The 25635-nt window shown below is 43.4% G+C and overlaps 1 protein-coding gene and 1 pseudogene across 1 annotated transcript; one reads left to right on the plus strand and one right to left on the minus strand.

Annotated features, from left to right (window-relative positions):
- Window positions 1-4236: 4236 nt before the first annotated feature.
- ZNF329 (zinc finger protein 329) lies at window positions 4237-25137 on the minus strand. Its single transcript, XM_004484717.3, has 2 exons — window positions 25035-25137; window positions 4237-9378 (listed from the first exon to the last, which is right to left on the minus strand). The coding sequence occupies exon 2, from the start codon at window positions 9368-9370 to the stop codon at window positions 7742-7744; it is 1629 nt and encodes a 542-aa protein (XP_004484774.1). The 5' UTR covers window positions 9371-9378; window positions 25035-25137; the 3' UTR covers window positions 4237-7741.
- On the plus strand, window positions 18836-20002 carry LOC101442407 (sorting nexin-5 pseudogene; annotated as a pseudogene).
- Window positions 25138-25635: the final 498 nt, after the last annotated feature.

A 25635-nucleotide genomic window follows, 5' to 3' on the forward strand; every position in this document is an offset into this window, starting at 1 on the left:
ATAAGTTCAGACCACGTATAGAGACTTGTGCCTAGGAATTGATCCACTTGCTTAGCCAGCCCTGCTGGATCTTGCGTTAATGACTTCATCTCCTTAAAGTTTCTGACTTCTGTACTTGTCAGTGGGGTATTTACATACCTGATTTCTTCTGGCCCAATTGGTACTTCTCTCAAGGGGTAAAGAGGCTCAATGGGATTATGTTCCCTCACCCTCTTTTCTTTGGAGGCCTTGGAGAAGGAAAATTTCTGTATATCCTTCCTACATTGTTCCAATTCCTTCCTTAACTGCTGCTGAGTCATAACCATTGGGGCAGTGGGCACCGATTGGCTCTCTGGCTCGCTGGGGTCTCGGTTGGGTTCTGTTGGACCTTCCGAGTTCCTGCCCTGGGAGGGGAGGGGAAACATAGTGGGGAGGAAGGCTCAATAGGAGGTCCCAGGTTTTAGCTTCTTCAGACTTAGTTGCTAGGTCTGGAGTCTTGGCTTTCATGGGATAGAGAATGTTCTCTCTTCCCTTCACCAGCACATGGCAGAGTCAGACCCCTCCTTGGAAAATCATTTTTTTTCATTAACATAAAGTACAAGGTCAGCACAGAGTCAATCCTCAACTGCCCCATATTTTGGCCAAAATACATCAGGCAGTAAAATGCTTTCTTTGGCCCAAATACAACAGCAATATTTAATCTTTTTTTTTAATCCTTTCCCTTAGTCCAATCATTATCAGTCCAATATATCAACATCCTCCCTAACAGACTATCTGGAGGAATGTCCCTGGGGGACTTAACAGGTAACCCCCTTCCTTTTTTCCTGGCTGGCCAACTGCCCCTATTCCCCATTCTGAGTCTTGTCTGGGTTTCTTTCTCTCAAACCTTTTTGCTTCGCCCATCTCCACCCTTTTCCCTTGCAGAAGGGAAACGTGAATTGAAACCCCACACTCGCTTCCTGCAGTATGTTGCACATCTTAGGTACACACAAGCAACCCCAGACTCAATAGAACTTCCCCACCAAGGCAATACTTAGTAGTCCCCTTTCCTTACCTTGGCCCATGCACAGGGTTTCCTGGTAATTGAGAGGCAGGTTTTCCCTTCCCCTTTTCTCATCCACAATCAGCAGATCCAAGAAGCATCTGGTCTCAGGTCCTTCCAGTTGCCAAGGCAGGCCCCCAGTGGTGGAGTCTGAGACCACTCAATCAGTGGGGCACACCTTCCCCTCAACTGCCCCAGGAGTCCCCCTCCAAAGCTTTGGATGCTGGACAAGCCCCCAAGATTATTAGAAAGAACGCTGCACCTAAAGAAAACAAAAACTCACCTGATTGTGGAGGAGAAAAGAATGAAATTAAGAACAGGCGCTCCACCTGGACAAAATGGCCAGCAGGCCAAACAAGAAACAGTGATATTTATACCCTAAACCTAACACACGGGTCCCTCCCATTCCCCATTGATTGGGTACTTCGGGGGTTACAGCCTATCCAAGAAATCGAACTAACTTTCCTGGTTCCCGTTCTGATTCCCAGCTCTCATGTTCCCTACACTCCCACTGGCTGGGCAGACTTGGTGCCACTTTCACTCCTGGCCCCACCCCCAGCACTCACCTTTGGCTTTCCCTGCTCTAGCCCCGCCCCCAGCACTCACCATTGGCCCTCCCTCATTTCGGTGCCACTTTTCAAATTCTTGGCACACCAAAGTCACTGGAACCCCTACCCTCTCCCCTCGAACAGCATAGCTGGCTCCAGCTTCCCTTTGTGAAAATTAAACTTGACCCTTTCCCACACAGGGAATTTTTGTTTGTTGTTGGACCTGATCCACATCTTGACCATGGTGATGATTACACAATGGTATATTTGTCAAAACTTATGGCACTATTCACTAAAAGGGTTTTTACTGTCAGTGAATTATACCTCAATCGATAAACCTGACTGGAGAAAGGGAAAAAAAAGTCTTACGAGACTCCTTCATACCAACAAAACGTTCACAGAAGGATTTGTATTAAACATGGTGGTAAGTTATGAGTATTTCCACACATTTCCCTATGGGGCATGAGAGCATATTTGGAGCTTCCACATACATTTTCAGGCTCTAGACCTTTTTTTTAGGAGGTATGTGGATTGAACCTGGGACCTTGCATGTGTGAAGCAGTCCTCAACCATGGAATTACACCCTCTCTGCAAGACCTTCAGGATGTGAAAAATACTTTTTTTTTTTACATATAAATTTTTATTTTTTTAATGTTACATTAAAAAATATGAGGTCCCCATATACCCCCCACCCCTCTCGCCCCACTCCTCTACCCATAACAACCTCCTCCTCCATAATGAGACATTCATTGCATTTGGTGAATACATCTCTGAGCACCACTGCACCTCATGGTCAATGGTCCACACCATAGCCCACACTCTCCCACAGTCCACCTAGTGGGCCATGGGAGAACATACAATGTCTGGTAACTGTCCCTGCAGCACCACTCAGGACAACTCCAACCCCCCAAAATGCCCCCACATCACATCTCTTCCTCCCACTCACTACCCAGCAGCCACCATGGCCACTTTCTCCACACCAATGCCACATTTTCTTCGATTACTAATCACAATAGTTCATGAATAGAATATCAGTAAGTCCACTCTAATCCATTCTCTATTCCTCCATCCTCTGGACCCTAGAATGGCCATGTCCACTCCACATATATATCAAGATGGGGCTTAGATTCCACATGAATGCTGGGTGCAATGCTCCTGCTTTCAGTTGTAGGCATTCTTGGCTCCCTGGTGTGGTGGTTGACCTTCTTCAGCTCCATGTTAGCTGAGTGGAGTAAGTCCAATAAACCAGAGTGTAGAAGCTGCAAGTCTGTTGAGGCCAATGGCCTGGCTATCACATGGTCAGTCCAGAGATTCAGGTCCCTTGGGTATACATTAAACCCCAGTGCCAACTACAGTTCTGGTATAAGTAATAGGAGAGGCTTGTGGACAAAGATCAGATCTGAGTCCAGCTCCATCACATAGAAACACAAACTCCAAAGTAGGGCCAACTGACATGTCACTGAATTCCATCTGCCATGACCATAGAACCTGTGGGTCTCTGCAGCCCTCAGAAGAACCAATACCTGGGGTTGCATCTACTTTTTTCTGTTTCTGGGACTCTGCTCAGGTGTGCATAAGGGCAACCCCTCTGATAACCTCCTGGCTCTTTTTGGAGACTCATAGCCATATAAACTCATTTGTCCTTTCCAATTTCCATTTATTCAGGTCAAAAAGCAAAAAATACCTTTCTTTTGACTAACCAAGGGGACCAGAGGTGGGAGTAGAGGACTGTCTCTTCCTTTTCTAAAATTTCAATAATGGCTGTTCTTTAATAAGACATTATCCATGATATAGAATTTGGGACTGTATAGGTACTCTACATAAGGGCACCCAACTGAGGCAAGCCATGTCCACTCTTAAAAAATTAGGGACCACCAGAAGGTTGAGTGGTGGTGGTGGGGCTTGTTTTTAAAAAGCTGATTTATTAAAATGCCAGGAAAGGGAATAGGTACCAAGTACTTCACAGAGGTTTGAAAGAACTAGAAAGTATATTAGCTTTTTATGGCTGCTGTAACAAATTACCATAAAGTAAGTGGCTTAAAATAACATAAATTTATTCTCTTACAGTTCTGGAGAACAGAAGTCTGAAATCAGTTTCCCTAAGTTTAAGTCAAGGTGTCAATAGGGCTGGTCCCCCCTGGAGAATTCATTTTGTCTTCTAGGGAAGAACCTTTTCCAGCTTCTAGAAGCTGCTAATATTCCTTGGCTTGTGGCCCTTTCCACCATCTTCAAAGTCCCCATCACTTGAATTTCTGCTCCCACTGTCACACCTCCTATGACCTTCTTCTTTTTTAAGTTTTATTGTGGTAACATAAAACATAAGCACTTTTAAGTATACAATGTAATGGTATTAATTACATTCACAATGTTGTTCTACCATTAACAAAATTCTTCTTCACCCCCCAAAAAACTGCACCCATTAAGAATAATTCCCTCTCCCCCCACCCCATGACCCTGGTAACCAGTAATCCACTTTCTGTGTACTTGCATATTATACGTATTTCAGATAAGTGAAAACTTTTAGGTCTGGCTTATTTCACTCAACATGATACCTTCAACATTCATCCATGTCATAGCTTTATCAGAACTTCATTGCTTTTTTTGGCTGAGTAATACCCCATTTGTCTTAGTCTGCCAGAGCTGCTATGACAAATAACAATCAATGGGTTGGCTTAAACAATGGTAATTTATTGTCTCGAGGTTTTGGAGGTTAGATATCCCAAACTGAGGCCTCGACAAGCCCTGCTAAAGTCTATAACATTTTGTTGTTGGCTTGCTGTAATCCATGTGGTTCTGTAGCTTTCATCTCACAAATTTTTCTGATTTCTGTGTCTGAACTTCCTCTCTAAGTTATAAGGCCTACTGTCATACAGATTAAGGCCCACCCTGATTGTTTGGCTTCTTCGAAAATAGGATCTTTGTTTACCCTATTCTCAAATAAGACTAAACCTTAATAGCACCTTCAAAGATCCTGTTTCCTTGGGATTCTCTGCCCCATCATGAGGCAATCTCCCTCTCCTTGTGACTGCTTGTTTCCACAGTCTTCCGGCTCCTCCCTGTGGCCTCCTCTAACTTCTGGTTTCTTCTCTTGATAAGGTTTCCAGTAATGTGGATTAAGACCCACCCTGATTCAGCTGGCCACACTTTAACTAAAACTAACATTTTCAAAGGGTTCTATTTACAAATGGGCTCACATCCACAGGAATGCAGAGTAAGAACATGTCTTTTGAGCAGGTGAATAATCCAATCTGCCAGTCTGTAAGGGGCCAGTGCCCCAAGTCTTTTATAGTCCATTGGTCTCTCACAGTCTCAGCTGTTAAGAGCTGGTGTGCATGACACCCAGCTCTTGGCATTGTTGTCTCCAAAGCAAGGGTTGCGACAAGTGCAGTTTTCCTTCTGGCAGAGCCCCAAATGGTCTGTTTTTCCAGTCTTGATATGGAAGTTTTTCCAAGCTTGATATGGGCTGACAATGGTCCTGCTGGAATCTCAGGAAGAAGTAGCCTATAAGAGCACAAGATTCCCAGAAGAGGAAAAGAACAGTCAAGACTTTCCTTTAATGTATCTGTTAGTTTTCTATTACTGCCATAACAAATCACCACAACCGTAGCAGCTTAAGACACAAATGTATTACCTCACAGTCCTATACATCAGAAGTCTGGGTAGGTTCAGCTACAGTCAAAGTGTTACACAGCCTGGGATCCTTTCTAGAGGCTCTGAGGAAGAATTCACTTCAAACCTCATTCAAGTATTAGGCAAAAAATTTTTCATGCTGAGTTAAGGCTGAGGTTCCATTTTCTTGCTGGCTGTCAGCTAGTGTCATTCTGAAATTCTAGAAGCCACCAACATCTGACTCATAGTACCCTCCATTATCAAAGTCAGCAATGGTACACTGAGACCTTCTCATGCTTTGATTTGCTCTGCTTCCTCTTGCTGCATCTGACTCAACGGGAGAAAGTACTTTGCTTTTAAGTGTTGATGTGATTAGACTGGCCCACCTCTCTATACCATGTTCCAATCATGACAGGGCCTCACAATCCCAACTGCTGAGGCTACTGTGGATCACATCTAGAACCCAGTTCACATCTCGGTTTCCTCTTCAGTCAGGAGTTTTCATCCTTTGTAATTTAATCCTTTTCATTATAAAAGTGATTTCAGCTCATCTGAGAAAACTATTAAAAGAGAAAGAGCAAGAAGAAAACCAATTCACACAAAATCCCATGGACTAACTCTGATTTTATGGTTGACACACTTCTTTGGTGTGTTTCACCTCTGGCTACAACTGGTCTGGAGATGAGCCCCTGCCCTGGAATCTGAAAGGTAGAACCAAGAGCTAAAGATACCACCAGCCAACATTCACACCAAGAAACAAGTACAATTTACTTTAAAGGCGCGATCACCAAAAGAGAATGCCTAGCCCTGCCCCAGTGTGGGGCAGTTCACTGTATGTGTGTGCCATGTGATATATGTATTAGAGACACAGATGGATAATTTATAAACAAGTACACGTATCCTGGGAATGTGAGGTAATTTTTTTGAATGGTGGGATTTGTTCTTTTAAAAGCATAGTTAAGAAGCACATACATCTCAACCTCAAGGCCACACTGAGGACACAGGCTGGGCCAGTACTACTGATAATGTGCCATCTTCTTTCTCATCCCCACTCTTCTTCCTCTCCTACCTCTTTCTGGCTTGCACATTTAGGGAGAGGTCAGGCCATTTACAGAGAAGGGGTGCACTTGGGGAGGAATGGATTTGGTGGGGTGGACAAACTTAACAACATTCCTTCAGTTAACAGTGCCTTGGAAGAGATCACATGGCAAGCAGTAAAAAGATTGAAATTAAGCATTATACTTTCTCAAGGATATTCCCTTTTGAGGAACTGAAAAACATGTGGGTTAAGGATGATACCTTCCCAAGAACCTTCCCTCTTGAGGAACTAGAGGTTCAGAATTCTGGGCTTTGATTCTGTCCTAATGAACCCATCCATCCTGACAACTGGCCTGTGGCTCTGATCTAGCCCATATGGTCAAGGAGGTTCAAAGAAACCCAAATTTCATCTCTTTTTGACTTTACTTTTTTATTCATCATCAAATTATTGTAGTAATACTGTATGATTTCCAAGAGGAAAAAAACACACACAATTCCAGATGTCTAAGAAAATCACCGTACTGAGTTTGCTGTCATCCACTTCCGATCTACATGCATATGTGAACACTTCTTTACATGCCTGGAATGATAGCAAACCTTATATTTTGTGACTTCTCTTTGTTGCCTGCCATATTATAAAGTATTTTCAATGTGGCAACAAATTCTTTATAACTATGGTTGAGAGTAGCTGCACCAAAAAAATTAGTAGTGTGCTAAATGAACAAGAAAGAGAGGATGATAATGTAAACATAATGACTTGATATTTTTTTCTTTCAACAACTAAAGTAACACGTTACATTCTTGGCAGCAGTCCTTTCTATCTTAGTACAAACCTACTTTAGTCTTTCTTAAGAGGACTGACTTCACTGGTTATTCACAACCAACTTCCTTGTCCACTTGCCCCTTCTAAAATGAGTCAGTTAACATTCTGGCAGGGTTATAACACAGGCAGACACTGTACAGAAATACATTCAAACAGTTAAATCTGTGTTTTTGTGGGATTTCTCATCAGTATGCTTTCACTGATACAGAAAAAACAGTAAGAGCTCTTGCCAAAAGCTTCTCTTACCAACTACACTTACAAGGTTAGATTCTAGAAAGAGTTTGCTTATGTACAATAAGATGAAAACTCCCTGTTGAAGAATTATTCATGAATATCTCAATGAAGACATTCACAGGTTTTTTTCCAGTTTAAGCACTTGGATGCAGAAGTGGGTAGGTATCTCCAAGGAAGTATCTTCCTCATGTTCACAGATTTTATTCCAGTGTATGCACTGTCAGTTTGGTGGTACAGGCTGAATCATTCCTGAAGCCTTTTCCACACTTATTACCACCCTATGTTCTTCCCAGGACTTCCCTAATCCTAATGTACAGACTAACAATGCAGCTAAGCAATGCCTCACATTCATCAATTCACCAAACAGCTTAAGGATTTCTTTCCTACTGACCACGGAAGAGTTAAACCTGAAGACAAGCCTCCTTCATGTTAGTTTTTGACAAGTTAAGAGAGTATGGCCCATGTTCATTAGGTTTCTACGAGTTTCTCTCCAGAGTGTGTTCTTTGATGTCGGATAAGGGATGAGTTCCGCCTGAACATTTTCCCACACTGTGGACACTGGCTGGGCCTGTCTCTGTTATGGAGTTTCTGGTGTACTGCCAGGTGAGAGTTCTGCTTGAAGGACTTTCCACACTCTGGACACTGGTATGGGGTCTCTTTAGTGTGAATTCTCTGATGCTTGGTCAGACAGGAACTATCTCTGAAAGCTTTGCCACACTGATTACATTCATAGGGCTTCTCTCCAGTGTGGGTCCTCTGATGCCGAATGAGGCCAGCAATGTTTCTGAAAAGTTTTTGACACTGGTTGCAGCCATAGGGCTTCTCACCAGTATGAATCCTCTGGTGCCTGATGAGGTAAGCACTTTCAATGAAAGTTTTCCCACACTCTTTACATTCATAGGGTTTCTCTCCAGAATGGATTTTTTGATGTACAATGAGGTGCGAGTTGCGGTTAAAGGATTTTCCACACTCTGCACATTCAAAGGGTTTCTCTCCAGTGTGAGTCCTTTCATGCTGGGTGAGGTATGAGCCATCTCGGAAGGCCTTTCCACATTTGCCACATTCATAGGGCTTCTCCCCAGTGTGGATTCTGAGATGCACAGTGAGGTGAGAGATGTCAGTAAAGGGTTTCCCACACTCATTACATCTGTACGGTTTTTCCCCTGTATGAGTTCTTTGATGCAAAATAAGGGATGAATTTCGGTTGAAGGTTTTTCCACATTCTAGACATTCGTAAGGTTTCTCCCCAGTGTGAATTCTCTGGTGCTGTGTCAGAGCTGACCCATCACTGAAGGCTTTCCCACATTTATTGCATTTATAAGGTTTCTCTCCAGTATGGATTCTCTGATGCACAATTAGGTTGTAGTTCTTGGAGAAGGATTTTCCACACTCATTACAGGTGTAAGGTTTCTCTCCAGTGTGAGTTCGGTGATGCAAAACAAGAGAAGAGTTCCGTTTGAAACATTTGCCACATTCAGTACATTTATATGGTTTCTCTCCAGAATGACTCCTCCTGTTTTCATTAAGAGATGAACTTACAGCAAAGATGTCCCCAAAGTCTTTACCTTCATAGAGTTTCTTGCTTCTTTTCATTATTTTCTGTTCACCAAAGGAAGTAAAATGGTTGAAAGATTTAACATTTTCAGGGTATTTATAGGGCTTTTCACTTGTTTGATTTCTTCCAAGTTGAATAACTTCCATGGAATGGCTGAAGGCTTTTCCACAGGCATTATTTTCTCCAGTTCTCTTAGCTGCATATCTTTTCTGACAACTAAGTAAGGCTGGGTTACAATCCAAACTTTTAACGTCTGAGTTGTGTACATGAAAACCATTTGTTGTGGGAATTCTCTGAGATGGTGGAAGGACTGAACCCACGCTCAAATGCTCCACAAACCCAGGATATTCACAAATTGTTTCCTGAGCCTTTGGCTTCTCCTGAGATACAGCTGTTTGCCTCAAATGTCCCTCCCAGTTCTCAGAGTCCCAATTGTTGCCAAGAGGGGAAAAATGGGGACCTTTCCTCATAAATCCTTCCATTTCCATGTCATACAATAGTTCTTCCTCAGGAATATTCTGAGCTGTCATTTCCAGTCTCATGTCCCAGGCTGGAAAGAAAGAAAAGACAGATTTAAGTAAAATAAGCTATTAGGAGAAGAAGAATGGAAAATGATGACTACCCAGGTTATGTGGGTGCATATTTTTCCTTTCTTTTTTCCAAATTCACATCTGGAGGCAGAGTGTGAGAGAGGGATGGAGCCAAGAACAGGCTCAAAAAATAGCCACATAATGTTTTCATGCTTCTAGAGATTGAATTACAGTGTCTGGTCCAGAAAAAAGAAAGGACAGGGGGAATGATATTTGAGGGAAATATCACCAAAATGATTGGCCTGAGATGTGGGAGATCAGTAACCAGATGTCATCACTCACAGTGGAACATCATCTCAGTAGGCACATTCTTGTCTCCATTACCCACTGCTCAAACTGACACCCAGTCCATCTTTCTAAATCCCTGATTTCACACCAAAAATATGATAGCAATGAACAAGCAGTTCTCATCTCCGCTCTGTAGTCAGAGTTCTGCCTTCATGTATGGGAGATGGCAAGTCATGGTGATCTGAAAGTTCTGGGTCTGAGTCCCAGATAAGCCAATGACCACACTGCAGTGTTATGAGAATTAGATCATGTCTGAGGAGGTCTCCAAGACTAGAAAACGACTGGCACTCTAAAGAATTGCCACTATCATCATCATCAATTTTTTGTCATACCATCATCTCAAATATTCTTTGACTTCATAATATTAAGTCACTGAACACCAGAGCACCATTCTTCTCCCTCTTGTCATCTCTTCAACTTCTCCTGGCCACACACAATCACTTCTGTTCTGCCATCATCCATGTACATTACACTATAGACCATCCTTAGCTCAACATCCTAATTCTCAGTGCCTCCTAGGGTCTACTCACAGTCCTGAGGTTGGCAAAGCAATCTTTGGACATCCAAAAGGAAGGAAAATGGTTGAAAGATTTAAAATTTTCAGCTAGATTGCCCTGGCAATCCAGTCCTGTGGTCTACTCTTGACTAATCAGACCAGGGGCCCAGTTCTCATCTGGACATTCCATCCCAATCCTCTGTTCTCAACTCCACTGGCCACAGAGCTCTATACTGGGGCACACCCCTGAGGATGCAGTTTCAGAATTCCAACAATGGAGACTTCAAACCAATTTACTTGAGTTCTGGAAAACTGGATAAGTACTCCTGAAAGAACAGTCAACAACAGAAAATGACCTTGTAATGAGAAGTTGCAGAAGGGAGAGACTTTCTCGTGGAAAATGTTGAAAAACACTTCGGTTATGGAAATACTAAACGACTTTGATGCATCAGCTCTATCCCCCTCAGCTAAGGCCTCCTTACACTTTTCAGCCTGTTTAGCCATCTCATAGTTCCAAATGGCTTTCCCTGACTCACTGTCTTGTTAAATTGTGCTAATGGTTGTAGTTATAGTATCTAACGTGAGTCAAGTATTTCCTTGGCACAGACACTAGTAACATTTTCTGTTCATATAGAACTCCATGGTACCACTGACTCAGAAACCATTACTCTCCTTGTTTTACACATGAAGAAACTAAGGCTCCGAGCAGGTGAGCAATGCAACATAGTGAACAATTTGCAAGCAGCAAAGGTTGCCATCACCACTGCATAACCCCTTCCTGTGCAGTCTCACAGGTGATCTCTGAGCTGAACCTTCAAGTGTTTTCTTAGACAACACAACACCCTCTGGCTTAACCCTATGTTCTGGTAAAATGGTGACTGCTTCTCACACTGCAATTAGATCTCAGCAGGCACCTGAGTGGCTCTGCAGATTGCTCACTCAAGTCTTTATTGCTTATCAAGTCTTGGCCTGGCAAAGGACACTGATGGGAAAGACTCCCTTCCTGCCCCAGAGTGCCTCATCTCATTGATGAAAAAGACATCCTGGAGCAGGCAAGGAAGGCTGTGTACTGTGAAAAGGTGGGCAGCACTTGGAGAAGCTACAAGCAATGTGTCACCAGAGGTTCCAATGTAAGAAAGAGTTGATCCCACCAAGAAAAGCCCAGGCTCAGATGGCTTCAGTGGTGAATTCTATGAAACATGTAAAGAGAAAATAACACCACTTCTATACAATCTTTCCTAGAGAACAGAGAGAAGGGAACTCTTCTCAACTCATAAGACCAAGATTACGCTGATACCAAAACCAGACAAAGAAATCATACACACACAAAAAAAACAACTATAAACCAAAATTCTTTATGAATATAGATGCAGAAATCTGCAGCAAAATACCAGCAACAGGAATACAGCAACATATAAGAAGAATTCTACACCATGACCAAGTGGTTTTATCCCAGGAATGCAAGGTTGGTTCAACATATGAAAATTAATCAATGTAATACACCCTACTAATAGAAATAAAGGACAAAACTACATAATAATCTCAAGAGAAGCAGAAAAATCATTTGACAAAATCTAACACCCTTTCAGGATTAAAACACTCTGGAAACTAGGAATAGAAGGGAACTTCCTCACTTAATAAAAACATCTAAGAAAAAAAAACAATTCTTTCCCCCTAAGATCAGAAACAAGACAAGGATGCCCACTCTTGCTCTTGGGGTCCCTCCTCCTTGCTGGAGGAAGCATACCTCCAGGCACCCTGGAGAAAACTCTGTGGAAGTTGAGCACACTTGTGCCCCAGAAATGTCACTACTCCATTTATATTCTGAAGAAACTCTCACTCTCAGTATAAGGGTACAAGTATGACAACAACCTCCATGCAGCCTTTAATGGTGATGCTGGGAATCAGTTGAAGACCTGTCAGTAGCAGAACAGATGGATAAGATGTGGTCTATTTACACAATAGAATACAATGCAGTAGCTATAACAAATGAAAATCTGATATAAGAGATGATACTACTTAGAGAAATTTTGAAAACACAGAAAACATTCTGGAATTTAAAATATAGAAATAGGGGAGAAGGTGTAGTTCAGTAGTTGAACACCTGCTTCAAATGTATGAGGTCCCGAGTTCAATCTCTGGTACTTCCTAAGGAGGTGAGGGGTGAATTTATATATATTTTTAAATGCAGCTCAAGCATTTGGGTGCCCACCTATCACATCGAGGCCCTACCACATCGGTGGTTCTGGGTTCGGTTCCCAGTGCCTCCTAAAGAAGATGAGCAAAACAGCAAGCTGACATGATGGGCTGGCACAGCAAGCTGACACAACAAGATGATGCAACAAAGAGAATCAATGAGGAAACACACTGAGAGACACAAAAAGTGGGAGAGGAGGTGGCTCAAACCATTGGGTACCTCCCTCTCACATGGGAGGCCCAGTTTCGGTTCCTGGTTCCTCCTAAAAAGAAGATGAGCACACAATGAACAGACACAGAGAGCAGACAGTGTGCGCAAAACAACAAGGGGTGGGGGGAATAAATAAAAACTTTAAAAAAATGTGTTTAAGCTAGTTGCACCATGTAGAGATATGCATGGAGCCTGAAGGGCTGGTTTCTATTTTGAAATTTTCTGAGCATTTGCTTGAGTCATTATACCTATAGATTCTTTCTGGATGTTACAAGCCCAGGGATTGAGAATATTAAAAAAAATTTTTTTTTTCCTAACTCCAGAAGGGAGAATATATATATATGTACATATGTGTGTATATATATACATATATATATATGTATGTATATGTATATGTATGTATATATACAAATATCTGCTTGTATGTGTGTCACAGATGTGACTGGGGGCTTTTTTGTTTTTTTATACTTTTAAAAACTAAAGTTATTCACAAAGAATGTTACATTAAAAAAACGTAAGAGGTTCCCATATAACCCACTCCCCACACCTAACTGGAGGCTTTTGGAGACCCAGGTCCCAAGCTGCTCTGGGGCCAGGACTGGGAGCTGAGGAAGTAGGAGGGAGCCATAATTGCTTCTCCATATTCTTTCATCTATTTACATTTTTGAAGCCATCTGCATGTTATTTTTTCCAAAACTGGAAAATGATTAAAAGAAATCAAAGTAGAAACCAGGTTCCTGGCAAAACACTTCAAACAGGAGGCAGAGGAAGATCCAAGTGGCTCTGCTCTAGGTCCTGAGGGTACCTGCCAAGTAGGGCCCCTAATGGCATTCTGGGTGACCATCCTGCCATTCCAGGAATCTCTAGACCCCGCCATCCTCCAGGGAGGCCTTTTGGGGGATTCTGGGCAGTAAAAGCAGAAGGGACCCACAATTCCAGCCACACAGAAAACAGAGCCTGGAGATTTCTATCCCTCACCCCTGCAGAGCTGGGTGCAACACCTGCACACCTACAGAGACCAGCTGCAACACCTGTACACCTGCCATATGGCTGTTGGTGGGAATCAGGGATCATCTCCACCCAGGTGTCCAGTAAATTCTTTAGGAGGTAGCAGTAAAGACTCAGAAACCAGGAAGTCAGGCTGCCCTTGCTGTGATATATGCAGCCAGTTTCCAGGAAAGGGCTGGTTCTTGTCACATGTGAGATCACTACTGAGGACACCCCTAGGATTGCCCAGAGAGGCATCAACCTGCCAGAGGTAAGGGGCCTGATGGGGTTGCAGAACACAAAGTGTCACATTAGGATCTGAGCTGAGTTTATGAACTTGGAAGATGATTTTCTGCATCTTTGAACTGGGGATACTGACTGAGTCCCTGGTCTGCAGCCAAGTTGTCTGATGCTCTGAAAACCCTGATGACCAAAGTCCATCTGACTCTCTGGGTGGGACCCTGTATTAGGGTATTTACAGGTCAGGATTCCTTTTGCCTGCCACAGCTGCCTGTTACTCAGAGGTGGGCACTGCAGGGACAGCTCCCTCTACAGAGCACACAGCAATAAGAGTACAATAGGGGTTAAGAGTGGTCACTGCAGGCTACCCACCCAGCCCAGAGCCACCACCACCCACTGGCCAGGGGACTCCTGCAAGCTGCCTAACTCCTCTAAGTCTCAGGTTTCTGCTCTGTAAAATAGGCGAGCACCTATTTTGTTAGTTCAGTTGTGCAAAGTGCTGAGCACACAGGGAGTGCTCCCTAACCACAGGTATGCTCTGCCACTGTGGGAAAGTTCCAGGCAGCCCACCAATTGGCAGTACCAGGAAGGTCCCCTCTGGACCTCCAATCAGCAAGTGGCTTTCCTGGAGGCCCCAGACACCCACAGGGTCAGCAACATTTGCCAGCAATGGATCCTAACTAAATCGTGAGAAAATGGAACAGTTTAAAGAGAAAAGGGAGAATCATGAACTCTACTAAGAAACAAGGAAGATAATAAGGATCAGAAAGGAAGAAACATTGTCATTAAGTGCAAAGGCTGACTTCCTACTCAGACACCAGGGAATTAAGCACCTGGCTGTAAGGAAAGGGCAAGCCAAGGACCTCCAAGTTCCCTCCCAGGCCTGAATTTGAATGAATTTATGAGCATCACTTATAAAAATAAAATCCTGCCACAACAAAAGCAAAGGTCATGGTTCAATTGGCAGTGTCACTATTTTTCACCAAGTCAAAGTAAAATTTAACACACAAGCCATTAAGATGTCTTGGAAACCAAGAATTTATGATTGGTTTATAAGCAGTGAGAATTTTCTAGTGTCTTGCAGTAGTGACTGACTGTTTTAGTCTGGTTTTCAATTGTCCATCTGTTGTAGGCAGGCTCTGAGATGGCCCCAGTGATTCCTGCCTCATGGCACTTACAGCCCCCTGGGTTAGGCTTACTAACTCTCTTTGGATGTACAGATTATGACTGTAGTTACATGTTACTTCCACGACGAGATAATAAAGACTCTGGTTTCCTTTTCAAGAATGCTTGCTTGTCCTCTCCTCTCTCAGATCTCACTCTGGAGAAGCCGGTTGCCAGGTCGTGCAAGCAGCCTTATAGAGAGACCCATGCAGAAGGAACTCAAGCCTCCTTCCAACAGCCATGTGAGGAAGTTTGGGAGAGGATTCTGAAGCCCCTTTGGATGACTGCAGCACTGCTGACAACGTCACTGCAATATCATGGGAGACTTTGAAGCAGAACCATTCAGCTAAGTCTCTTTTGGATTCCTGGTGCTCAGAAACTGTGTGAAATACTAAAATATCTGTTGTTTTAAGCTGCTAAGTTTGGGGGTGATTTTTATACAGCAATAGGGCATTATTAGGTCCACAGAACCCCAGCTACATACCCACCCACATTTAAGCTTTCAAGACTGGCACTAGTGATGCTAAGGCCAGACTCTGTCCAGTGTTGGACAGGGGAAAGTATCACTCAGCCTGACCAGTGGCTCTCAACCTTGGCAGTACTCCTCCTGGGGGCAGCTGGAAATCTAAAGAGCTTGTCACAAAGACGGGAAGGGGTGGGGGATATGGGGGCACTGCTAACATCTGATGGGCTTGGGTTGGGGATGCTGGATTTGCTACCATGCTTGGGAACACCCCACATGATGTTTGAACAGCCTGCAGACCAAAGTCCCTAGGTGTTTACCTGGGGTCCTTTAAGACAGAATGATACTAAATATACTGCAAGTTAGGGAAAAGTCCCGTTTGTTCAGAAGGAAGCGTACAGGCAATGACAATACTATCCAGGATTCATGGAGTCATCCCCACTCTCTCCTCCCTGACACTAGCTATTACACTAGCGCCCTCAGCTGACCAAGTTCTGGTGCCACAGTGAGGCTACTGCCAAAATAACAGACGATGACAAGTATACAGAAGACATTAGGACCTATTTAGGCAAAATTAGAGCATTCTGTGCAGGAATCTCACTGATTTTTATTGTTTTGGGTTTTTTTAAAATCTCATATTGTTACTGTAGCAGTTTGGTATTATTTATGAATTCCAAAGACAGATATTAGGTTATGTTTGTAAACTGGTCTGTTCCTCTGGATATACTAGATTATATTAACTTCAGAGGTTTCACTTTTACTTGATTAAATTATGATTAGCGCTCTGATTGGGCCACATCGGTAGGGGGTGGGGACTCACAGAGAAAACTACATGGTAAAGGACTCAGTTGGAGTTTTCGCATGCTGGGACCCTGGGAAGTAAATACAGAGAAGCCAATATGTGAAAGCTCGGATAGACATGGCCAAGGCCCAGGGAAGAGAGACAAGCTGTTCACCTGATAGTCTTCAGCTGACCTTGTGGAGAGAACAGAGCAGCTGCACCCGAGAGAAATGATCCCCAGGAGAGAGACAAGCCTTATCCCAGCATACAGCTGATATTGGAAAAAGCTGGGAACATGGAGCCTTAGGAGGATGAGGAAGCCTGAACCCTTACAGGCGTCAGCAGCCATCTTGCTCCAACATGTGGCAAAGGACTTTGGTAAGAGAAGTAACTTACGCTTCATGTCTGGGAACTGTAAGCCTCTACCCGAAATAAATACCCTTTATAAAAGTCAACAGACTTCTGGTATTTTGCATCAGCACCCCTTTGGCTAACTAATACAACTACCACCCTCCTATATAGTTATATATTTTCAGCAGAAGAATGGCAAGAAAATTATGTTGTAAAAACTCCACATTGCTGTTCATGTATTTTGGGGGTTCTGTTTTTCCCCCCAATCTTTCTCTGTGCCTGCCTCCAGACATCCACCATAATATTTCTTTGAGGCCCCCAGTATTACACAGTCTTTCACCAACCTCTCCTCCTCTTCTCCATTGCCAGCAGAGGAGGTAGCCTCCAAGACCTTTTACACGCTGACTGTTGCTCATCACATGCTAGGACTTCAAAACTGGAGAACAGTTTTCTCTGCCAAAACACCCCAATGCTGTGCCAGGTCATAAAACAGAGAGTGACTGACCTCCACCCATAAATGGGACCCAGTTCATCCATACAGGATGCTCTGCCTTACTATTTAGGTGCTCAGAACCTGCTCCTACCAAGGGACAACCTCTCTCCCTTTGGTCCTATTGAATCCTCCTGGTTTGTGTCCACTCACTCCAACACTCACTGTTAGAGAAGCATCCACCCATACCTCGCCTTGTTCAGTTTCACTGAAGATAACAAATTCTGACTGTCCTATTTCTCTTACTCCAAACTTAAGAGTTTTCAGCACTTGATTACTTCATTGTGTCTTTTACGTTAGCTGTACCCAAGCATTTAAATACAGGAATATGTATTAAGATTTTTCTTTTCATTGATTCTTTACATTACACGTACAGCCTTATAATTTTTAAAATTATACGAGGAAGAGGATTTGGCTCAACTGACAGAGCATCCGCCTACCACATGGGACGTCCAGGGTTCATGCACAGGGCCTCCTGGCCCATGTGGTGAGCTGGCCCACAGTGCCAATGCGCACTGGGAGTGCCGTGCCATGCAGGGGTGTCCCCCACATGGGGGAGCCCCATGCACAGGGAGTGCACCCTGTAGGGAGAGCAACCCCACGTAAAAAGAGTGCAGCCTGCCCAGGAGTGGCGCCGCATGCACAGAGAGCTGATGCAGCAAAAAGAGACACAGATTCCTGGTGCCGCTGACGAGAATGCAGGCAGACACAGAGGAGCACACAGAGAATGGACACATAGAACAGACAACTGGGGGCAGGGGAGGGGAGAGAAATAAATTAAAAATAAATAAATCTTTAAAAATTAAAGTAAAATAAAATTATATGGATATTTAATGTTATCTATAAAATTCCGCTCAGGAGGAGTTGGTAAAAGGGACATTGTAAAATACTGGTTAAAAAACTGGGATAATTATACAGAAATTAACTCAAAATAGATCATAGACCTAATATAAAGAGCTAAAACTATAAAGCTCTTAAAACATTGAAATTATGGCTTTACATTAGGCAAAGCCTTCTAAGATATTATTACACCAAAAGCATAAGCAACAAAAGAGAAATAAATTGGACTTCATCATCAAAATTAAAAACTGATGTTTCTAAGGATGGCACCCAAGAAAATGAAAAGACAACCCAGAGATTAGGAGAAATTATTTGCAAATCATATACCTGATAAGGGCCTGGTATTTAGAATATATAAAGAACTCTTAAAACTCAGCAATAAAAAGACAAATAACCCAATTAAAAATGGGCAAAGGACTTGAACTGACATTTCTCTAAAAATGATACATAAATGGCCAATGAGCACATGAAAAGATGCTCAATATAATTGGTTATTAGGTAAATGCAAATAAAAATCACAATGAAATATCACTTCATATCCTGCAAGGTGACTAAATCAATTTCACTCCTCATTTTATAACCAAAGAATTAACTCACACATGCACATGAATGTTCATAGTATTTATTCAAAATGCCCAAAAAAGTAGAAACAACCCAAAGCCTGTCAATTAATGAATGAACAGACAAGCTGTGGTACATCCATAAAATGGATAACTATTCAGCCTTAAACAGGACTGAGGGCTGCTGGAATGGTGGCAATCCTGAGGCCTCACACTGCTCTAGGATCAAGGCATTGTGCAGAGGCAGTGTGGAAGCCACCCGAGAGGACCCCAGTGGGGGTGGCAGTGGCTGTGGCAGCAACCCAGCCTTTTCTTTCATGGCACAGCCCCTGCTCAAGGCCCATGTTGCCATGGCCACAGTTCCCAAGTTGCTGCTGCAGGAGGAGGATGCGGCAAGCTGAGATCTGTGTCTGTGGACCTGAATGTCAATCCCTCGTTTCAGATTGATACACCTGACACAATCAGTAAAAGAGGTGAGGTCAAATTTACAGTCCACACCAAGACCACACTGTCCACATTTCAGAGTCCAAAGTTTTCTTTATGTGGCAACATGAATGAAGACTTTGTCTGACTACATGATACTCTTACTGAAACAACAGATTATGCTGTACTTCATATTCTACCTGCTTCCACAAAACCCAACTTTGATGGCCCTTGGGAGAAGATGCAGAACCTGAGAGAGGGTGAAGGGTCTATGAGCAAAAAAGAACTTGCCAAAATGAAGCAAGAACTGGAAGCTGAATATATCACTGTCCTTAAGAAGATGATATCCTCCCATGAAGTCTTTCTTCAGCAGCTTTCTTCTTACCCTGTTCTCAATAAAGATCACAACTTTCATGTTTTGCTGGAATATAATCAGGATCTAAGTGTTAGGCAGAGAAATACCACAGAAATGTATAGTGAAAGTCCTGATGAAGTCCTTTTTTCCTGGAGTTGAGGTGAATGACTTTTTTGAGCAAGAGAAAAATTTCTTTATTAACTATTATAATAGGATCAAGGATTTGTGTGCAAAATTTGACAAAATGACCAGATTTCATAAAGACTGTATTCATGCTGCAGCCTGCTTGTATGGTCTGGCTTTAGAAGAGGTCCACCACCCCACTCCCAGACATGAAGAAGTACCTTTTAAAGTTTGCTAAACTATTTGAAATCTAGGAAAGTAGAGCATCCAGTTTCATTGGATGAAGATTTTTAAAGCTCACAAAGCTCCTCCAGTGCTCAACATAAAGGCTGCTATGGATCTCATATACAGATGGCAACAAAGCCCTCACTGACTACAGAAACTCAAGCAAAGCTCTAGATAAGGCACAGCTAAGATGCAGTCACCAGCAGGAGTGCTGCCAGAAATGTGAACAGCTTATTGAATCTGCAAAAAAGAAGAAATGACCAATTTCAAATGGAAGAGAGTGGCAGCATTTATAAAGAATCTAACTGAAATGTCTGAACTGGAAATAAAACATGCCAGGAACAATGACCCCCTCTTGCAAAGCTGCTTTGACTTATTCAAGAACAACTGATCCGCCTTTATCCTAAATGAAGTAAAGAAAATGAACATGAAAGCCAGCATCACTTGCACTTAAATCACTAGTCATGGATGTTTACCAATTTTTACTTTAGTTTAAAATTTTGTGAATATTTTGATTTCTAAGAAATCTTAACATTAAACCATATTGATTTAAAACTATTCTTGGGAAGCGGACTTGGCCCAGTGGTTAGGGCGTCCGTCTACCACATGGGAGGTCCACGGTTCAAACCCCGGGCCTCTTGATCCGTGTGGAGCTGGCCCATGTACAGTGCTGATGCGCACAAGGAGTGCCCTGCCACGCAGGGGTGTCCCCCGTGTAGGGGAGCCCCATGCGCAAGGAGTGCGCCCTGTAAGGAGAGCCACCCAGCGCAAAAGAAAGTGCAGCCTGACCAGGAATGGCACTGCACACAGAGAGCTGACACAACAAGATGACGCAACAAAAAGAAACACAGATTCCCGTGCAGCTGACAACGACAGAAGCGGACAAAGAAGAACACGCAGCAAATAGACACAGAGAACAGACAACTGGGGTGGGGTGGGGGGAATACAATAAATAAATAAATCTTTTAAAAAAATTTAAAACTCTTCTTGTTATGGTACCTGGACAAAACCAATTTTTTCCTTAGGCATTTAATACCTCAAAGAGGACAGAATCTAAGTACCAGGTTTTCCTGTCATTTGTCTTTAGTTATTAAGAAACAGTACAGAAAACATGTGCCTTCTGGAAACAAGAATAAGAAATTGCCTGGCACATGTTAGTCTATGTTGTGTGTCTATGTCCCCAAAAACCAAATACCTTAGGGTAAAGGGCAGTCACAACAAATTATTCAGCTCCTTGTTCAGGTAACAGATATTCTATTCCTTAACTAGCATTTTTTTCTTGCCTGTTAATCTCATAGTTCTGTAGTCACCTCAAATGTTTGTACTATAACGAAAGTAAGAACATCTTATCTGTCTTTATACAACTTTTGCAACTCCATATTTTGTAGCTGGGATAAAAATATTTGAATGAGATAAAGAAAATAGCATACACGCACACACACACAAAAGATATTTGAGGAGAGAAGTAGCTAAGGGCAGAGAAACAATATGGCCTACTTTAGAAAATGGCCAGATGTACATTCGGAACAATGTAAGCACCTCCCTAACTGGTAGTGGAGGCATATATGTGTTTAGGCTTTTGGCTTTTATAAATTATATAATAAAATGATGAATCATGCTTAAAAAAAAAGAGCAAAATACTGATACATGCTATATAATACAGATGAACCTTGAAAACATGCTAAGTGAAAGAAACCAGGCAAAAAAGGTCACATATGTATGATCCCATTTATATGAAATGTCCAGAATAGGCAAATCCAGAGATAGAAAGTAGATTAGTTGCTAAGGATACTGACAACTAATGGGAATAGGGTTTCTTTCTGGGGTGATGAAAATGTTCTAAAGTTGATGAATTGATGGTGGATCATTGCACAATCTTGTGAATATGCTAAAATCCACTGAATTGCATACTTTAAATGGGTGAATTATATCTCAATAAAGCTGTTATTTTTTTTAAAAAGCAGGCCTTAAGTCTGTCAGGGTCAGAACTACTGGTCTGACACTGTTCTGGCACTTTAAGACTTCATGAGAACTAAGTTTTTTAGGATGTGCTAAATGTGTGTCTAATTCCACTCTGGGGTACTCACTCCAGGCAGGCTTTACCCCCAGTCCCTGCTGAGAGATCCACTCCAGCCCACTGCCCTACATGCACAATTGTCCTGGTTACCCAACATCAGTAATGTAAAGCTGCAGTCACCTGTCACCCTCCACACAGTTCCCACCATCTCTGTGGACCACCTTTGAGTGCACTTACTGGATTGTTCAAGTGATGTACTTCTTTACCAAGAGTTCTCACCAACTTTAGCCCTGTTCTAATACAGTCACTGATGTGATTACCAAGTGTGACAATCTGACTCCATCTTTGATGTTTCACTGCTGACAGCTTTCAAGCTCCCGCCCATTGTTCACCTACCTCACCTGTGGGCAAGCTGGTGAGAAAGCCTGGGAGCTCCCTCATTTGGCACTGATAGGAAGTTCAAACCATACAAGCCCCAGCCCCACCTTCTAATCACAATAAAAGCTGAGCCAATCTCCTTCCACAACTCTGTCCAGCCATTTTTGGATCAGCTTGGGATCTGCCTTGCTTTCCCCAGAAAGTCTCGTTATGTTAGTAATAAACTTTTTCATATACTTTTTGGGGTATGAAAGTCTTGATATCCAAACCAAATTTTGAGGTGGGTGGGTGGGGTCCATCCTGTGTCTGCAAGATGGTCACACCATCTAGTCATACATTTTCTACTTCACATTAAAGCAAATATACATATTTATTTAGTTATTTACTTAATTGCTTATTTAATTGGCAGGTTCAACAAGGTTAATGGATGCCCTGGGTGATAAACACATCTGGGCAGGAGTTTGGGTTTGTTCACAATGTAGCTCAGGCACCCAGCACAAAGCTTGCATTGTAAGTGGTGCAAAAACATTTGCTGAATGAATAAATGAATATCAATACACAAAACCAGTTCCTTTCTAAAGCAATAATCAATTGGAAAATGTTTTTTAAAATACCATACAAAATAGAAAATAGACTTCAGGAATGCACAGCTTAGAGAACAAGATTTACAGAAAACAGGACAAGAAAAAGAGGCCCAAGTTCTGAACAGTTTCAGAAAAGTTTCCTTCTGCCTCCATGTTCCAATAACAGAATTTGCCTGACAAATTCCACTTCCTTTATTGGGTGGGAGGGGGCCTATACAGTCCCAAAGCCCCTCCCCTCAAACAGTTTGGAATACGTGTTTTTACTTTGTATTGCTTAATTAGCGAACTGTTACAGATAAAGCTCTTTTCTATTTGTAGTAGCAATCCTTTTGACAATGAAGAGAACTTTAAAAGTTTACTGACGATGGGGGAGTGGCTGTAGCTCAGTAGTTGAGCACCTGCTTCCCATGTACCAGGTCCCGAGTTCAAACTCCTATACTACTTTAAAAAAAAAGTTTATTGAGGACCTCCAAGGACAGCTGTGTTAAGTGGGGAGGGACCCAGTACATGCATGAGGTCCCAATATTAAAACCAAAACAGCTCTCAACAGACTAACCTATAAGGTCAATGCCATCCCAACTCAAAAGCTCAAATTTTACCAGAACATGACAAACATTCTAAAATGTGCATGTAAGAGGAAAGCGTCTGGGATACCCAAAACAACTCTTCAACAAAACAAAGAGGAAGGAAGGAAGAGGAGCTGGACTTTGCTCTGCCAAAAACAGGACCCTTCCTAAAGTTCTGGTAATCAAGTAGCCCAGTGCAGCTGGGGCAAGAACACAGTACCAAAGAGACTCAGGGAGCATATGGGAGTTTGGTAGGTGGTAGACATATCCTCACACATTAGGAGAGCACAGCCACGGGCTACTTTAAAATTGATATTCATGCTATTGGCTTTCCAGGTGGGAAAAAGGTTTTAATTCTTAATTCTCACATATATACTCACACATAACAGTGCATGTGTATGTATGCTTAGGACTGGGAGGGGAGAAAGCTGAAGTTAATGTGGCAAAGTGTTAAGAATCTAGATGAAGGTTTTACAAGTGCTCACTGTAGTATTATTGCAACTTTTCTATAGGTTTTAAACTTTTCAAATTAAAGAGTGGGGTGGGAAGGAAGAGAAGCAATACAATGGAAGTCACTTGGCTGCAAAAAAAAAAAAAAAGCTTAGTATTCAAAACATAATTTTACAAGCCCAAGTCCCTAAGAAAAAGACAACTAATCAAATTTTTTTAATCAGAAAAAGGATAAGGGATCTTTCTAGGGTGATGGCAATTTGGATGAAGGTTTGGATTGTATTTGTCAAAACTCATCCAATGGTCCATCTGAAATTTGCACATTTCACTGTAAGTCAACTTAGTCTCAAACAAACTTTTTAAAACAGCAAGCAAAACTGAACTCTAGTTCATGTCAAACATAGTAAGGTATCTAGGGGGAAGTATAGCAATGCCTGCAACTTACTTTGAAATGTATCCAAAGAAAAGATGGATTAGTCAGGGGTTCTTAACAAGGGATCAGTGAGCTTGAATTAAAATTTTTTAAAAATATCATTCTTGTGGGGGATTGTTGGTGCAGATGTGATATATTTATTAAATAATACACAATATAGTGTGGCCTTAGTAAAGGGTCCGTGGTTTTCACCTGATTGGCAAAGGGGTCTGTGGAACCAAAAAGGTTAGATGATTAGGATGGACAAAGCGACCAACATGGGACACAGCCCACGTTAATGGGTCGGTATCAGGTATTCTGCACAAGTCCTCGACTTTTCCATAATGTCTCAAAGCTTTTATTATAAAATGTTCGGGGTGGTAGGAAATTGGACAAAGGAAATGAACCAAGTAAAAGGAAAGTGAAACAGCTGCTGAACAGCGCAGGCCTCTCTGGGAACAGTAACAAGGTCTGATTTTGCAGGCGCTAAAGGAAGAAAAGGAAATGCCAAGTGGTCTGACACCTGCGGGACCCCGTGGGAAGCCTCAGGCCCATAAGCGCAACGCGGCCAGTGCGGTCCAAGACGGAGCACCCACCCCTCGCCCCAGCACACCCGGAGACCCGCGCGTCTCCCCGCGACAGCCCACCTGGGGCACGCCGAAAGGCTCGGGCAACAAGGTCCCTGCGGAAAAACCGGTTTGAGGACCCGGGCCGAACCTGGGACAGAAACCACGGACTGCAAGAACCAGGGTGGCGCCCTCACCCCCGCCGGGGAGCGCCCACACACGCCGGGGGTCGCCCACACACGCCGGGGGTCGCCCGTACACGCGGGGGGGCGTCCGTCCCCTCCGGGTTCGCCCATACACGCCGGCGAGCCCGGCACGCCCACTGCCCGCGTGAAACTCGCCCTCAGACGCGCCGCTGGCACTAACAGCTGGGGCGGGCGGACTTCCCTCCCCACTCCCTCTACCGGGAGAAACGGAGGCCCGAGGGCCGAGGGGCGCGGCAGGACTCACCACCGGCGGCCGGCGGTGGCCATGTTCGGGCGGGGGCGCATGCGCCGAAGCCCGCCTGCGCGCGTCCCAGAAGGCTCCGCGGTCGCCGCGCCGCGCGCACTGGGCCCTTCCTGCGAGAGGGTCTCGGCCGCTTCCCACCGCTGCCCGCTGCGCGGGGTCCAGTCCTCGACCCCCCGCCCGCTCTGCGCCGGCCAGGTGGTCCCGGCCCACCACCTCGGACCCTCCTGCACTCGGGGCTCCGCCCCCGCCCTCCCCACTCCGGGCGGCGTGGGCGGGTCTACTGGTCTAAGGAAGCTACCCTTTTTCTCCCATCTGTTTGTTTATGTTTGGACCAACGGGTGTTCATTTTCTTCTATGGGTTTCGGCCCCATACCATCTTTTATTTTGTTGTAGAATCTATTTTTATTTACTGCCTAATTTGCCATAGCTTTCTATACCATAATTTTTTATTTTGAGAAAATGTTTTTTTAAATTTCAGGTAAATATAAAGAATAACAAATCGATACCCATATTCCCACCATCAAGCATTAACAACGTGGGGGGAGATGGGGGCTGGGGCCAGGATGCCCCAAGGCAGCCTGGGTCAGAGGTCAGGAAGTGA

This window comes from Dasypus novemcinctus, chromosome 18 (genome assembly GCF_030445035.2).
Source record: "Dasypus novemcinctus isolate mDasNov1 chromosome 18, mDasNov1.1.hap2, whole genome shotgun sequence".
Lineage (NCBI taxonomy): Eukaryota > Metazoa > Chordata > Mammalia > Cingulata > Dasypodidae > Dasypus > Dasypus novemcinctus.